This window comes from Habropoda laboriosa, unplaced genomic scaffold (genome assembly GCF_001263275.1).
Source record: "Habropoda laboriosa isolate 0110345459 unplaced genomic scaffold, ASM126327v1 scaffold176, whole genome shotgun sequence".
NCBI classification, from domain to species: Eukaryota; Metazoa; Arthropoda; class Insecta; order Hymenoptera; family Apidae; genus Habropoda; species Habropoda laboriosa.
In genome coordinates this window covers 1352393-1366845 of record NW_017100321.1, presented here as the reverse complement: position 1 = coordinate 1366845, position 14453 = coordinate 1352393, and the positions used below count along the sequence as shown (strand labels likewise).

The following is a 14453-nucleotide window of genomic DNA, read 5'->3' as shown; positions in this document are numbered from 1 at the left end:
GAGGCACTACATAAAATACATTATAGAGAAACACTTAATGCATCATTTTTTAACAAAATCATTAGGCATTTCTTTGAATAAAGGAAAAATTCATTAATTCATGATTCTTTTTTAAATATGTAGCTTTGGTACTTTTTTTGTAGGAGGTGAAATATGTAATACCTAAGAAGTATTAAAATAAAAATTTCAACTCCTTGAATATTTGCATTAACAGTCTCACTTTTACTGTCTTGTTTTTGTTACTCTGTAATAATTAAAATAATTTATACCTAGGCAAGGCATCTGGTACAATTCAGTTAAGTTCTAACAGTACTATGTCAAAAATAAAATTAACATCCTTTGTATTTTTCTACTATTATGTCATTATGAACGATTTGATAGTCACTTAAACGCATACATTTGGAATGTTTCATTGATTGTTTTAATACAAAATTTCATGGCAAAACTATATGAATCAAGTTTATTCGTATATTTTACGGATAAACTTATTAATATCATTATATTTTTTGTATGCATCCACATCTACTTTTCTTATCCGATGAAAGTAACAGGAGGCAAGTAAAATAATACACCTCAAGAATAATCTAATTGATTACACGTTCGATCAGTATTATTTTTTGTACGTTCTAGATAAAATAACACGTCTTTCATATGTTAAATATATCGTACTTATGTCAAGCTTGTACCATTAAATTGAGTCAATTGCAAAAGCTAAGCCATATTCATATGTGTAAAACGTATATATCTTATACGCACATGCATTGACTTTTTTTTCATTTGTGAAAAATATATGGAAATCAAAAGTTGGAGTATTGTATCCCTAGATAGTAACGAAATAATACTCTGTATATCTAATTAGAAGAATCTTCATTGATCTAAAAATCAATTGTTTATTTCGTTTTATTTACAAGTCCTCCCACACTTATATACTGCCAATTTGCCTGTTGAAGATAATTATAACCTTAGATATGATTGAACATTTTAATAATATATAACTTAATTTGTAGAGCAATCAACTTACCCCTATACCGGTTGCCCAACTAGTTCCAGCTGGATTCTCGTCGGTGATACCTATTCTACGGCAAAGTATACCAGCTCCAGAAACTGCCCATACTTGACCTTGTTCTCTTGCGACAGCAACATGTCGAAAGCCTTGCTTCGCGTTTAGAACAGTCATGTCTAAAATATAAAAAGAAGATTACATACTGAATGAGAATAAATTACTTTATATGTAAAATGAGAATAATATGAAAGAAGAAACTAGAAAAACTCGAAGTCATTTAAAAAAAATTGTGAACTTACAATATATTCATAATCATTTTTTATTTACTGCAAAATTCGTTTGACCTATACTAAACAATTACAAATCTATTTAAATCACAATCATAGACCTAAAATATACCTATGTAACAGGGATCAGAGAGTGTATCTAAATATGATGTGCTGTCTATATCAGCGTTTCCCAACGCGGTTTTTTTTTTCGAGGACAATTTGTAGACTTTTCCAAGAAATGCAGCCTTTGGGGATTTCATCCTATATTTTTCTGGAATTATTGCAGACCAAATTAGGTGGATTTTCAACAAAAGTGACAAGAAGTATCACTTTCTAGTTTTAATCGTCATATAACATGTATGAAACCTAGCGTAAATTGTAAAGACACTGCAAAAGATTTTAGTAAAATGTTTGATAATAAATGATTAAGCTAGCCAAGTAGACTTAAGGAAATCACTAAGGTCATTCTTGGAAACTACAGGGTTGGGAAACGCTGGTCCATTCAGTATGCAAATTAAAACAATACCTATGTGTATAGGATCGTTTGGCATCACAGGAAGCGTTTGCCAGTGAGTTCCTTCTGGAAAAACATTCACCTGCACTTCCCGGCGTACAAATAATCTACCTAATGTATCTAAAGCCCACACTACATCTTTTCCAAAAGAGATTTGTTTCAAGTGGGCACCTGATGGTGGTTCAACATTGTGCCATTGTATTCCTGAACAATCAAGTACTAATTAGAAGAAATTTTAACAACAATAAAAATTTATATATTACGCTATTTATACCTGTAGGCTTTGAAGCAGTAATACCTAACCTCCAGTAAGAAGAACCATTCTTTCCAACAGCCCAAACTTGTCCAGCTGGACCACATGAAATACCTACTAAAGCTTGATCACTGGGTATATGTTCCCATGAAACTCCCTATAAATTGACAGTCAATAATTTTACCCTGCAGCTCAAGCAAGTATTTACATAACGATATTATGAAAGTGTTCTATGCATACCATTGGGGATGACTCTGAAACACCTCTCCTAAACAAAGCTTCGCCATTAGAAGCTACTGCCCATATATATACAGGAGCATCTGTACCAGGTTTACCACTTGCCTATCAGTAATAATAATACATAATCATTCATCTATATTTATTTTTAATTATGCATTTTAAAGGTCTCTTACATATAAAGAAACATCAATCAATTTTGTGTTTCCTAACTCCTGCCAAGGTCCACTAGATGTTAATTGGCATCTTCGAAACCATCTTCTTCTTCTGACGTAATCAGTAAACTGTTTTTTGCCATGGTACTGAGAAGGGAAATCTGTAGCATATTGCCAACCATCTCTGTCAACACCACCGGGTGTATGAAAATCCACTATCCAATCTGACACCTATTATAAAGTAAAATATTTCAAGATACAGTTTTAATAAGATGAATAATTTTCTTAACACTCAAAGCATATTTTATGGTATTATAGTATTTTCCATATATATTCTTACCCAGTGCCAGTGCATCGACAACAATTTAGTGTGTTCTCGAGTACGTTTATGTCGTCCGGTTGCATCACTCCACATGTAACGATCCGTTGGAAGACCATGAGAAGTGTATCCAGTTACTGGGTTCCAACGCTGATTTTCATAAACATAATAATTGTGAATGTCTACCATAGTATTTATTCCCGTATTGCTATCTAATCCTATGGAAAATAATGTGTAACATTTATTCATAATTTTATCTATGAAATCAATATTTTCTTTCAAATGCAAAGTTGTTTATTTTAAAATGCTCAACCTTTTAAAAATAAGCCACCCCAACCACCAGTATATACCCATGCTGTACTATCGTATCCTATTCCCCAAGTTACACCAACGGAACACGTTTCTACTTTTTTCAAATGACCGCCCATTTGTCTCCAAAACAATGTTATTGGATCAATGATAACCTATATAAAATGTTGTGTTATAATCAAATGATATAAAACTAATATCAGCAGTAGTATTGAAGTTATTACATACAGATGTAGATTTGTAAAATACGCTGCACAATGTCATCAGTCCCTTGATGCGTAAATGAGTAATACTTTGTGGTAATATTCGGTGGCTATAAAAAGTAAATTCCTTATCATCAATAAAGATTCTATATCCTCGTGAATCACAAACAATTTCTAATGTGAAATCAGAGCCAGCTTTTAACGGGCTACCTCCGTTTCTTTCTTCATCACCCCATTGTCCATGTGTATATGTGTTTCGTACAATTATGTTTTCCTTAAGTCTCGGATTAAAGTGTAACGCAACATCATGACTTTCCATTACGGTCTTCTGCTTCAGAGACATTGTTGTATAGCAGACAAGATTGAAGTGTAACCTAATAATCGTAAAAAATATAGTAATATAAAAAAAATATTTTAAGTATAATCTCAAATTATTGCCTTTCTGTACATAACCATCATTATCGAATTGAGTTTCCTGTACACAAATTAGATATAAAACGCTAATGTCAAAATTTATCACATAATACATTTTTTGTAAGATATTTTAACTTACTTCTATAGCAGCAGGGTCGTATACATACACGTCTCCTAACGCAGTAGTAGCCCAAATTGAATTGGGTCCTGGTCTGCCATAAACATTATTCATTTGGCAAGAAACTAAAAATATAAAAAAAAGTATTTAACTTATAACTTTATTGTTGTATACACTAACATAAACGTATTAACACACCTGATGTTAAATGCCCTAACCAGTCTTCCATTTCACTGTCAGTAGTAAACTGTAATCTATGAACTTTAGAACGAGATAATCGAGGTGTATGAATCGCTATTCGCGGATTACCTGGTTCGCTACAGCATACCACACACATGATCTCAGATACAGGAAACTGCATCTGAAAAGAACACTTATTAGCAACTGACAAATTTTTCGAAAAAATTGTTTTTGTATTCGTTATGATATTTACAATTGTTGTTGCTCCATCCGAATTTAAAATAGTTACTATTCCAGAATCTAAAGAACCACTATCACTGCTTATCCATTCTAATTCAATAACACAATCTTCATATGAAGCACTACCTTTAACTTTGCATTTTGCATCGCCATTTTTAACCCATGACGATCTGCAATAAACTATCATAAACACAAACATCTTCAACATTAATTTTATATATTTATCAAACACTCACTTTTCAACCACTTTCTCGTATATTTCTGGGTCATGTTTCACTGTTTCTAATCTTTTTTTCAACTCTTCTAAAATATACATTCTCCAGACCTCTGCTATATTCCCATGACTTGCATTATTAGTATCTGCAATCCTATAAATTTAAAGCAAAAATATAAGTAATTACATTTTGTTATAAAACAATTTAATAGTTAACAACACCGACTATACCATTTTGGAGGATTACATGGGTCGACAAAACATGCTCCAGCTTCTACTTTGTACCAGGAGGCATCACATTCAGCCCAATACATTGCACCAGAGCTTTCATCTTCCCCATAGACACCAGAATCACTAGTCAAGTCAGGATCAAATATACTTCCATCTGTTTCTGGGTGAGCTTCAACACCCACCATAGAGCCAACTGAATGGACAGGACTCCATGCAGCTGGGTTGATCTGTATTATTTTTATTTTAAACTTTAGTAGTAGCTGAAAAGATTTATGAATAAAAACTATATACAATTAAATTTTCTATTAACCTTGACAGTACTACCCATCCCTTTTCCAGAAACTACTATAGATTCTCCAGTTTTTGTGAGTGATTCATTTGATATAGTTATATTTGCAACACTAGCTTCGGTTAGATCGCCCATATCTAACGAATTCGCAGCTCTGTAATTTTATTCATCAACAAACACTGCAATTATTTACAGAAAAAGTGTATGAAGCAAATTTACCTTTTTTTGCCTTCATTTAGATATATGTCTTGAAAGGATGTTTGTTGTGGATTTTTAGCAGAAGTACCATCATTAACACGTTGCCATAATTTTAAGGATGTTGGTGTTGGTGCAGAACGTGACTGCTCTTCCCATTCTCTGATTAATGTGGTACCTTCACTAGTACTATGTGGTCGATTCTGCAAGTCATGATTATATTTACATTAATGAACAAAATGAAACTAGTTGTAGAATTTAAAACTTGTGTAAGATACATACCAATGATCCCCAACTTTGATGTCTTTGTTGCTGGGGAGTACCACACATACTATGCCTATTGCTTGATGATAAACTAGCGTTACTGCTTGCTCGACTAAGCTGAAGAGGCGCATTTATTAATCTCCACTTTTTACCCGTTAATTCTGATCGCGTAATACCATTGCGATAATACAAACATCTATCCTCATGACCGATAGCCCAAACCTAGAAAAATATTAAATAAATAAGCATATGTAGAAAAAACTTATCAAAAATAAATATTTTTTTGTAATAAATTAAATTACTTGATCATTGGGAGCAACGGATACCAGTGACATTTTGCTTAACATTTCTACCCATCCAGTGCCAGCAGCCATTTGTTCACAAACTCCACTCATTTCACCTTTAATACCTTTTCTAAACCACACGCCTCCATCCTGTGTTACAGCCCATACAGCATCTGTACCTACACTAACTTGTACTAATTTTAAATCTTTTTGTGGAGGATCAATTTCTGCCCAATCATCTCCTATAAAATAATGTTATGCTGGTTAGTATGTTAGTAGACCTTTGGTAAAAGTCTATATAAGGTAATAATATAACAATATTATGTAAACTACATACCCATTGGATTTTCTCTAGTAACACCTGTGCGTATTAGTGCCTTACCAGTCATTAATATAGCCCACACAAGACCAGTCACTCCAACATTAATTTGACATACCTCATATCCACTTGGTAATTTTATAGCACTCCATCTTTGTCCTTCAGGACAAGTTGTGCTAGTTGCAACACGAAACATCACCTGTGTATTACAATTTTTTATAAATGTAGGATTTATAATATAGAGTTTGCAATAAATTGATATAAATATTACAATTATTGCAGTAATCAGAACTATAAGTTAGAAAATTTTGCTGCTGTAAATTGTTTAATAATTTGTTAAAATGATTCAAAAATTTTTTTAAATGTTATACCCTCCCATGAGCAGTTACTGCCCAGACTACTAGGCTTCCAGGATTACCTCCAGGTATTTGATTTCCACCCACAGATATGTCAATAAATGGTTCCTAAAAATATGTTGCATTGAGTCTTGTTGTATGATGCCCCAATATTATCATAATATATAAAACTTAAAACGTTTACCTTAGTTGCATCTTTATGAAGAGGTGCAATGGCACACCATGAATTCATGGCACTATATCTTCTATACCGAACCCACTTCCTTCTTCTGACACAGGATTTCCATTGTTTCTTTGTGGTATATGTAGCTGGAAAATCAACTGCATAGGTCCATCCCTACCAAAATATCAGATTCTCTGTGATCATAACACTTTGTTTCGTTGTTGACAACTGACAACAAATCTACATATAAACAGAAAGTTGTAAGAAATATAACAACAAAGAAAAAACTGAAAAGTGAAACAATCCGTTATTATCTCATTGATAACTACAATGTTAATATACAGATTAAAATTTATCATATTTTAATGCATATTACTATTTATAAAATTAATATAGTTGTTGTTATAGATAAAGAAATTCAAAAATACAAAATAACAAAAAATTAAATTTAAAATAAATGAAAGTTACATAGAATAAGGTGCACTATATGTATAGGAGTAAAGTCAGCATTATTATTTAAAAGATTCAATCATATTTACATCATGATCTAGAGGTTGACCATCTAGTGTAGTTTCTATTTGCCAATCACCTTCCCACTGCCAAGCCATAGATGGTAATTTTACTTTATCTCTACTGCGATCAACAGACCCATCTTGATTAGAAAAGTTATACCTGTCTGTAGGTAATAATCTTCCACTAAATCCTTCTAAAGGGAGCCAACGCTGAAAACATTATATACCATCAAAATCTGTATGCAATTTACATGAATCCATGTACATTAGATAATTATAAGTGTATAATAATATAATCAGCATACTTCATTTTCATATATTTCTTCTTTGATTCTTATAGGTACATCTAAACCATGTACATGTACATAGACTTGACGATCACCACCTATAGCCCACATAAAATGTGGTACTGCTGATAATTGTTTGAATTCAAGACCTAAGTACATGAATTCTCTCCACATATTCCCAGATGTTGACAATCCAAATACACGCCCCTCATTATTTATAGCATATAAGTATGAACTTGGCATTTTAATGTTTTAATAACAAAACACTCTAATTCACCTACAACAGTATTTATAGAGTTACTAGTAGAATTAAATTTCTGACATATGATATCATTAGATTGCTATGCAAGTGAATGCTGATAACGCTAATCTTCACACAAAAATGACTTTATATCCATGTTAGTAATATATAAATACATAAAACACTATCATATGGATAATACCTTTTTATGTTAAAAAAAAGGAGATTATCTTTGCTGTACTGGTGGTAATATTAGATAACAGACAGCTTCCATTGCATAAATGTCATAATATTAAATAATAATCGAAAAAAAATTATTTTAGTTATATACAGTATTTCTATTTTACATTTTACACTACCAATATTATATTTCGTACAATAGAAATGAAATAATAATAACGATCAAACTACGTTTTAACACGAATGTTTACAATATATAGATTGTTAATTGAAAAATAAAGGACATATTTAGGAATGACACAAAATCACCCGTCATTTATGCCGTTACGGCCTATGTGCGCAAGTAAAGATGTCGATAAATGTATTTTTCACGGGATTTCACTTTTAAAAATTAATATATCAATAAGCATAATTCTTATTTATAATAACCATTTATAAATCGTAATAACATAATTATGCATAATATACATGATATAACATCCTGTTTTATTCATTTTTACTTATTTAACATGTCTTTATAATAGGTTTAGTAACACTGCTTACCAAACCTTGCCCTTATGATACTTTTTTGAAGCGTAATTAATTATTTAAATTGTATATCTAGCATTTCACTAAAGCTCTTCATCATCTCTAGTTTTAGTAGTAATTCTAATAATTTAAATTATAAAATATAAATTGTGTTCTTGGATCTATTTACTGATCATGTAAAAATATAGCTCATTCTTATCGACACAACCTTTCTACTTTATCACTTAAAATCTCTGTAGTCACAAACGTGGCACAAATGAGGTACAGAATAGACCTATCACCCAATGCATTGTTTTGTCCCACGTCACGTTTGTTTTGCCGGACAATATTGTATATTATTTATTTTACAATTATTTGACACTTGTCGACTTTACCATCTTTGATAGTTGGATTGTATGTAATTCTTAAACTCGCCACTGCATATCGTAGAGGGCATAACAAAACCTCTGATTTTTTATACTATTTTGTACCTCGTCTGTGGCAAAACATAAAAAAAATTAAACAAAGTATTAACAAAACTCTCAAATTTATGAATAAATGTCTTGATTTTAGAGAATAATCAAATATAGTTAAATAGATACAGAGTTCTGCATTATTACTTCTATACTGCAAGCCACCTTATTAGTTTCCATGAAGATTTTTGCGATAGAAGCTTTAAGCATATTCAGGAAAGTAACAACGAAGATATGCTATACTATTGCAAATAAGGCCTAATAAAGGATTCTTTTCCACGTGCAACTAACGCTGGATTGAAATACGAGTTAAAATACCGCATCTGTAAGTTTTATAGATTATTAATATCGTTTTATTTATTCGATTTTGTTTATATTACATGTAATAACAACCTGTGTTTATTTAAGATCAGAGTGTTACAGAAAATGGTTGTATTTACCTGTAACAACTGTGGCGATACAATACAAAAGCCGAAAGTTGCGAAACACTATGAATTTCATTGCCGTACCGCTCAGTTTTTAACGTGTGTTGATTGTTTCAAAGATTTCCGGTAAGTATTGCTAAATATAGAATAGAAGTAGTATGTTCATACATTGGTATGAATTTCTAATTATGTTCAGGGGTGAGGAATATATAGCACACACAAAATGTGTAACGGAAGCTGAAAGATATGGTGGAAAGGATTATGTTCCAAAAGCTAATATAAACAAGGGTGAAAAGAAGCAACAGGAATGGCTCAATATAGTAAATAACGTATTAAACAGTCAAACAAATTTATCAAAATCAGAGAGAACCTTTTTAAATGCTTTGTCAAGACATGAAAATATTCCACGAAAGAGAACTAAATTTTTAAACTTTGTACAAAGTGCTCTGGGTCCAAGAGTAAATCAAGCAGTAGTTGAATGTGTTTGGAATAAAATGGAAGCAGCTTATAAAAACACTCAAAATACTAATACAAAACAGGAGCAGCAAAATGGTAAGTTTTTAATATTTAATTAATTATAATTATCACTTTTAAAACATTCTATATTTGGTATATAAATAGGTAAAATAAATAAGGAGATAAATGACAAAGAAGATATAAGTACACATCATGAAAGTAATGTTATTGAAAATCAAAATAATGAAAATATATGTAGAGAAAATAAGAATGAAAGTCATGAAAATAAATGCAATGAATTAAATGGGACATGTAACATTGCTGATAATGGTAACATTAACAAGGTTAAGAAAAAGAAATCAACAAAGAGATCAGTATCTGAAACGGTGCAAGAACAATCTGAAGAACCTGTGGAGAAGAAAAGGAATCTTGTTCCAGCAGTTACAGATGAACCAGTTACCAAGAAGAAAAATAAAAAAGGTGCTGCTACAGAAGAACCAGTTCCTACAGTAAAAAGTGAAGATCCTATACTTTCTGAGTCACTTGTTGGTCAATCTGATAGTACTATAGATAAATCAAACTTTAATTGGGGAGATACTATTCTAGACATAGTAAAAAGTAAAGGAGAAATTTCCTTAAAAAAATTACAGAAAAAAGTAATTTCACAGTATATGAACTTCAGTTCAAATGCTGTAACGCATGAAAAAGCATCTAGTAAATTTAATAAAAAACTGAAAAAAGTATCAGGAATAATAGTTTCTGATGAAAAAGTAAAATTAGCTTAATTCGACTAATCCTTTTATATAATTTTATGATACTTCAAAGAAAGTTCTATGAAATCACTGACTGTTATTTATAACATTAGCATACATTACTATTGTATCAAAAAAGGATTTTTTTATATCATCCACAAAAGTAGAACTTAGAATAGTATTAAATAAAACATGTTGTAGACAAAAATTTATTATTTTCTTTTCTTAACAAAATGAATAGATAAAAATTGTTCACAGTATCACAGAATTTATCTAAAATGAATCATTTATCAATGAACATCTATTAAATATAAAATGAAACTACAACAATAAATAGTACAAGAGTAATTGTGTATAATATAAAATTGTTGTATAGAACATTGTTGTTTAGTTTAAAACACTCCAGAACAAGATTGGATATGGAACTTGTAAATAAAAAGTTTTAAACTATTTGCTTTGTTAAATTGTGTTCTGGTAACAAGTTTTTAGAATATTTATGTCCTTTACAGAAGGATTTCCTTGGTACTTTACTAGGAAGAATGACATTGAAACACATGATTTGATAGTCCATAATAAAATTTAGCACTTGTATTAAATGTTTGAAAATTTGTCTAAATACCAAGCATGATTACTCATGGTAGCTAAAAGACCCCATGTAAGTACTTTGGAATCAGTAGGGCCAAAGCTTATTAATTGTTGGTCAAACAATTGTGTAACTGTACCACCAAGAGCAGTAAGAATTGCAGTGCCTGCACAAATGTCCCACTTTTTTATTGCAGTCATATGAACATATGCAGTTACATTTCCACTTACAACTTCTAAAAATTTGTAACCTAAATATATAGAACATAATAGATTTACTCATTTATGACAGAAAATAAGTTAAAATATAAAGTCAATGAAATTACCTGCTCCAGCTGCAGAAACAATTTTAACATCTTTACCAAATGCAATCTTGGTAACATTATTAATTTGACCAGCATGTGATTGTGATACAATCAATATTGGTGCATTCTCATCTTCCAACTAATATTAATAAGATGACTTATTATATATATTTTTAATCTTTTTTTATGTATGTTACCTTATGTAGCACTTGCAAATTTCTTGAAATTGCATGATTAGTCCATGTCCAAAACAAGCTAGAATTTTGCTTTGTTTCAAATGGTTTATATATTACACCTATTACAGGTTTTCCTTTAACAGCAACACAAACCATAGTTGTAACATATTGCAACAAATTCTCTGGAATGAAAAATATATGTAAATGATTATAATAATGTATAAAAATTAATCAAGAATAATGAGTTTATGAGAACATAAAATAAAAACACCTGTAAATTCTTTTGTTGCATCAAGAGGATCAATCCAAACTGTAATGTCACTTGTATTTATAATTTCATCTTTAATGTCATAATCATTTAAGTTATTAATTGAGTCCTTTATATTTGACACTGCAACTTTATCACAATCTTTTGATGTTTCTTCAGATATTACTGTTATACTTGGGAATGCTTCTAGTAAAGAGTGATACATTGCACAGTGTGATCTATAGTCTGCTTCTGTTACTGGATCATTGATGCCTTTTAAATAAAAAAAATAATAGTTTCATATATTTTTAATTTTGTAATGTGTAGAGTTTTTGAATAGATATATAAGATCTTGTTTAAAACGTGTAATCTACATAATATATGGTTCTAATAATACAAATTAACTTATTACCTTCTTTTGTTTTTCCTTTACTCTCTATTTCAAATTTAGCTTGATTATGAACTGTTCTAACTTCTAACCCACCAATTTCGGCTGATCTTATAGCAGCAGCAAGAAGTAATTTTAAAGAAATATTTTTCTCCCGTATATTTGTATATAAGGTCCCATTCGTGTACAAGTAGAACACACTTAATAATATTACAATACCACAAAAAACAGTTCTCCTCGTGCGAATACTCATCCTGATATGCATGACAAAATTCTTCCTTAAATTAATTTAACGTATACACGTGACTTTGACTTATTTTATATACCGAGTCATTTTAATTGTTTGGTACGTGGCCATTTTTAATTTATTTGAATTTTCCAATAACATTGAACCTTTCTACTTTATATACACGTCTGATATTGAACCTGGAAGTCACGGACCATTTCTATTTTTTTTTAAATTTTAATATTTTATTACATATATCGTACATGACGATGGAACATTTTTTTGGAATTATTATTATAATAAACTATTACAAGTGAGACATTATGAAAGTGGTTCCTTTTCTTAAATAGATATTGCGATCAATGGATGAATAGGTTAGGTAAGTTTATGTTAGGTTAGTTAATATAACTATGTTGTGTACCTAACTTAACCTGAAAACTTATAATTTACGAATGTTCAAATGTGACTTACGAATTTGTTTTGTTCAACCATGGATAAATTAACAAAAAATTAAATTCATAACACATGTGTTACTAAATCAGATAATTTATTTTAAAATGTATTGTACATTTACTTATTACATATAAACATTTATATCATATATGTTATTTTTAACGTCGGCTAGATATAGCATCACATGAAATTAAAATAACGCTACTTGAATTTCATTCAGGTCTCTGTGTAATTGAATGTGCATTTCTAACAATATTAATAACACATCAACATTTCTTTTCATATTATAATTCTATAAATGGATGTATTTTATTGATCGAAAATGGTACATGTCAGGATTCTAATGACATTATGTGCAACTTACTATATTTCAATTTAAAAAATAGTTAAATGGCATTCTGAGTGCCTTCAAACGATTATATAAAACTAAGTAATATTACACATTTGGATTGTGTATTTATGCTTATGATTAATTTGGATTGCACAGAAATAATTGCTTACCTTTTACTTAAATTGATAATACAGTGAAAGATGAATGTTAAATAAGCAGGATAACAAGTGTGATAACATTGTATATTTTCAGAGACACTATTAATAATGATTACTGCAATATATTAATTTGATACCATTTTACAGTGCACTTTCTACACAAATAACGAAACATTTTCATTAAATTAGTATCATATGTGCACTTTTCTTTACTGCTTTTGCATTTTGTAACTTATGCTTTTCCTATTTAACTGTGGGATAATATGTATCATTTGTAATAATATCATAATAATTTATAACTGGATAACTCACGCATTTTATATCGCCTCTTTATTGTAATAATAAGTAATATGCAGCCTTTGCTTTTTTTCTAACATATGCATCTAATTCTTTAAATATGTGATAAAGATATTTCAGCAATTTCATCTATGAAATTTTAATAATTACTTTAAGATACAAGAAATGTCATTCCACTTGGTCCAGCAATAACTGCACATTGACAAGTTGTAAATGATTTTTGCAGTTGCTGTTACACATCGTCATCTGTTTAAACAGAGCAAAGAATATTACATAATTTGTTTTCCTATAAATTATTCATTAAATCATCTAGAAAATTTACTCTATATTTTACATAAATGTATTAATTACTCATATAATATGATATTTACCATGGTACCACCACTTTGTTTTTTTGGGATTTTTATTACATGTTTTCACATAAAACGAATTATCAGGTGGCCTTTTCTAAAATATAGAAATAATTTTTTTTTTTAATATTTTGCATTAAATTCAGGTAAAGATTTCTTTCTTACCTTCTCTTTACAACTGCTTAACATTGATATAATACTTAAACAAATTCCTTGCACACTCAGAGCTGGAGACCAATCATCAGTCAAAATAGATAAGCAGATATGACCATTACTATAAATATGTGGATGTACTGGTATATTTCCACCTATGAAAGTTACTTCCGGAGAATCGAATGGATATTTAGAACTGAATTTAAATTGCAATTGGAATTGTTCACCTTCATACAAGGTACCCTTTGCACCTTCCATGTGAACAATCCATTGTGTTAAATTTTGACCAGTAAGATCTTCATCTACATGTACACCCGGTGGAGGTTCACGTATTAAAGACATTAATTCTTTCTGTAGTCTCCGCTGAAATATTTTTCAAGTATATAATTGAACTACACAAGCTGTGTAAAATATTTTTATTTCAA

At 30.2% G+C, this 14453-nt stretch overlaps 4 protein-coding genes across 5 annotated transcripts in view; 1 reads left to right on the top strand and 3 right to left on the bottom strand.

Moving 5' to 3' along the window:
* Window positions 1-890: 890 nt before the first annotated feature.
* Window positions 891-7788, bottom strand: LOC108574224 (tectonin beta-propeller repeat-containing protein). The gene is made up of 24 exons (XM_017936759.1): window positions 7772-7788; window positions 7347-7605; window positions 7069-7251; window positions 6551-6703; window positions 6382-6474; window positions 6029-6209; window positions 5710-5933; window positions 5426-5629; window positions 5168-5346; window positions 4970-5102; window positions 4660-4886; window positions 4451-4582; window positions 4228-4384; window positions 3993-4155; window positions 3816-3919; window positions 3288-3737; window positions 3064-3214; window positions 2772-2968; window positions 2453-2662; window positions 2280-2381; window positions 2061-2196; window positions 1799-1990; window positions 1022-1179; window positions 891-941 (listed from the first exon to the last, which is right to left on the bottom strand). The coding sequence occupies exons 2-24, from the start codon at window positions 7569-7571 to the stop codon at window positions 891-893; spliced, it is 4005 nt and encodes a 1334-aa protein (XP_017792248.1). The 5' UTR covers window positions 7572-7605; window positions 7772-7788.
* Window positions 7789-8990: 1202 nt separating this feature from the next.
* Window positions 8991-10395, top strand: LOC108574281 (cell growth-regulating nucleolar protein). Of its 2 annotated transcripts, none has more exons than XM_017936844.1 (4): window positions 8991-9054; window positions 9143-9280; window positions 9351-9706; window positions 9776-10395. In XM_017936844.1, the coding sequence occupies exons 2-4, from the start codon at window positions 9156-9158 to the stop codon at window positions 10393-10395; spliced, it is 1101 nt and encodes a 366-aa protein (XP_017792333.1). In that variant the 5' UTR covers window positions 8991-9054; window positions 9143-9155. The 2 variants fall into 2 exon arrangements, with proteins under 2 accessions (XP_017792333.1, XP_017792332.1); XM_017936843.1 differs by having other exon boundaries at window positions 8993-9054; window positions 9138-9280.
* A 441-nt stretch (window positions 10396-10836) lies between these two features.
* Window positions 10837-12424, bottom strand: LOC108574282 (putative inositol monophosphatase 3). Its single transcript, XM_017936845.1, has 5 exons — window positions 12085-12424; window positions 11697-11945; window positions 11447-11607; window positions 11271-11388; window positions 10837-11195 (listed from the first exon to the last, which is right to left on the bottom strand). The coding sequence occupies exons 1-5, from the start codon at window positions 12323-12325 to the stop codon at window positions 10954-10956; spliced, it is 1011 nt and encodes a 336-aa protein (XP_017792334.1). The 5' UTR covers window positions 12326-12424; the 3' UTR covers window positions 10837-10953.
* Window positions 12425-13396: 972 nt separating this feature from the next.
* Window positions 13397-14453, bottom strand: part of LOC108574298 (ubiquitin-conjugating enzyme E2 W) — a 1986-nt gene continuing 929 nt past the window's right edge. The window contains exons 2-4 of the mRNA XM_017936865.1: window positions 14041-14391; window positions 13897-13972; window positions 13397-13771 (exon numbers count right to left, since the gene is read on the bottom strand). Coding sequence (XP_017792354.1) covers window positions 13758-13771; window positions 13897-13972; window positions 14041-14391 — 441 coding nt within the window. The 3' untranslated portion in view covers window positions 13397-13757. The remainder of the gene's footprint in view (window positions 13772-13896; window positions 13973-14040; window positions 14392-14453) is intronic.

Bases quoted from the DNA above. Each gene is read 5' to 3' on its own strand.
- LOC108574282 (XM_017936845.1), bottom strand. From the start codon at position 12,325: ATGCATATCAGGATGAGTATTCGCACGAGGAGAACTGTTTTTTGTGGT. The intron at 11,389-11,446 runs GTAACATACATA...TATTAATATTAG, and splicing joins ATTTGCAAGTGCTACATAAG to TTGGAAGATGAGAATGCACC. The intron at 11,196-11,270 runs GTAATTTCATTG...CTATATATTTAG, and splicing joins TGTTTCTGCAGCTGGAGCAG to GTTACAAATTTTTAGAAGTT.
- LOC108574281 (XM_017936844.1), top strand. From the start codon at position 9,156: ATGGTTGTATTTACCTGTAACAACTGTGGCGATACAATACAAAAGCCG. The intron at 9,281-9,350 runs GTAAGTATTGCT...AATTATGTTCAG, and splicing joins GATTGTTTCAAAGATTTCCG to GGGTGAGGAATATATAGCAC. The intron at 9,707-9,775 runs GTAAGTTTTTAA...GTATATAAATAG, and splicing joins AAAACAGGAGCAGCAAAATG to GTAAAATAAATAAGGAGATA.
- LOC108574224 (XM_017936759.1), bottom strand. From the start codon at position 7,571: ATGCCAAGTTCATACTTATATGCTATAAATAATGAGGGGCGTGTATTT. The intron at 5,347-5,425 runs GTATGTATCTTA...CATGACTTGCAG, and splicing joins ATCAAAGTTGGGGATCATTG to AATCGACCACATAGTACTAG. The intron at 4,583-4,659 runs GTATAGTCGGTG...TTAAATTTATAG, and splicing joins CCATGTAATCCTCCAAAATG to GATTGCAGATACTAATAATG.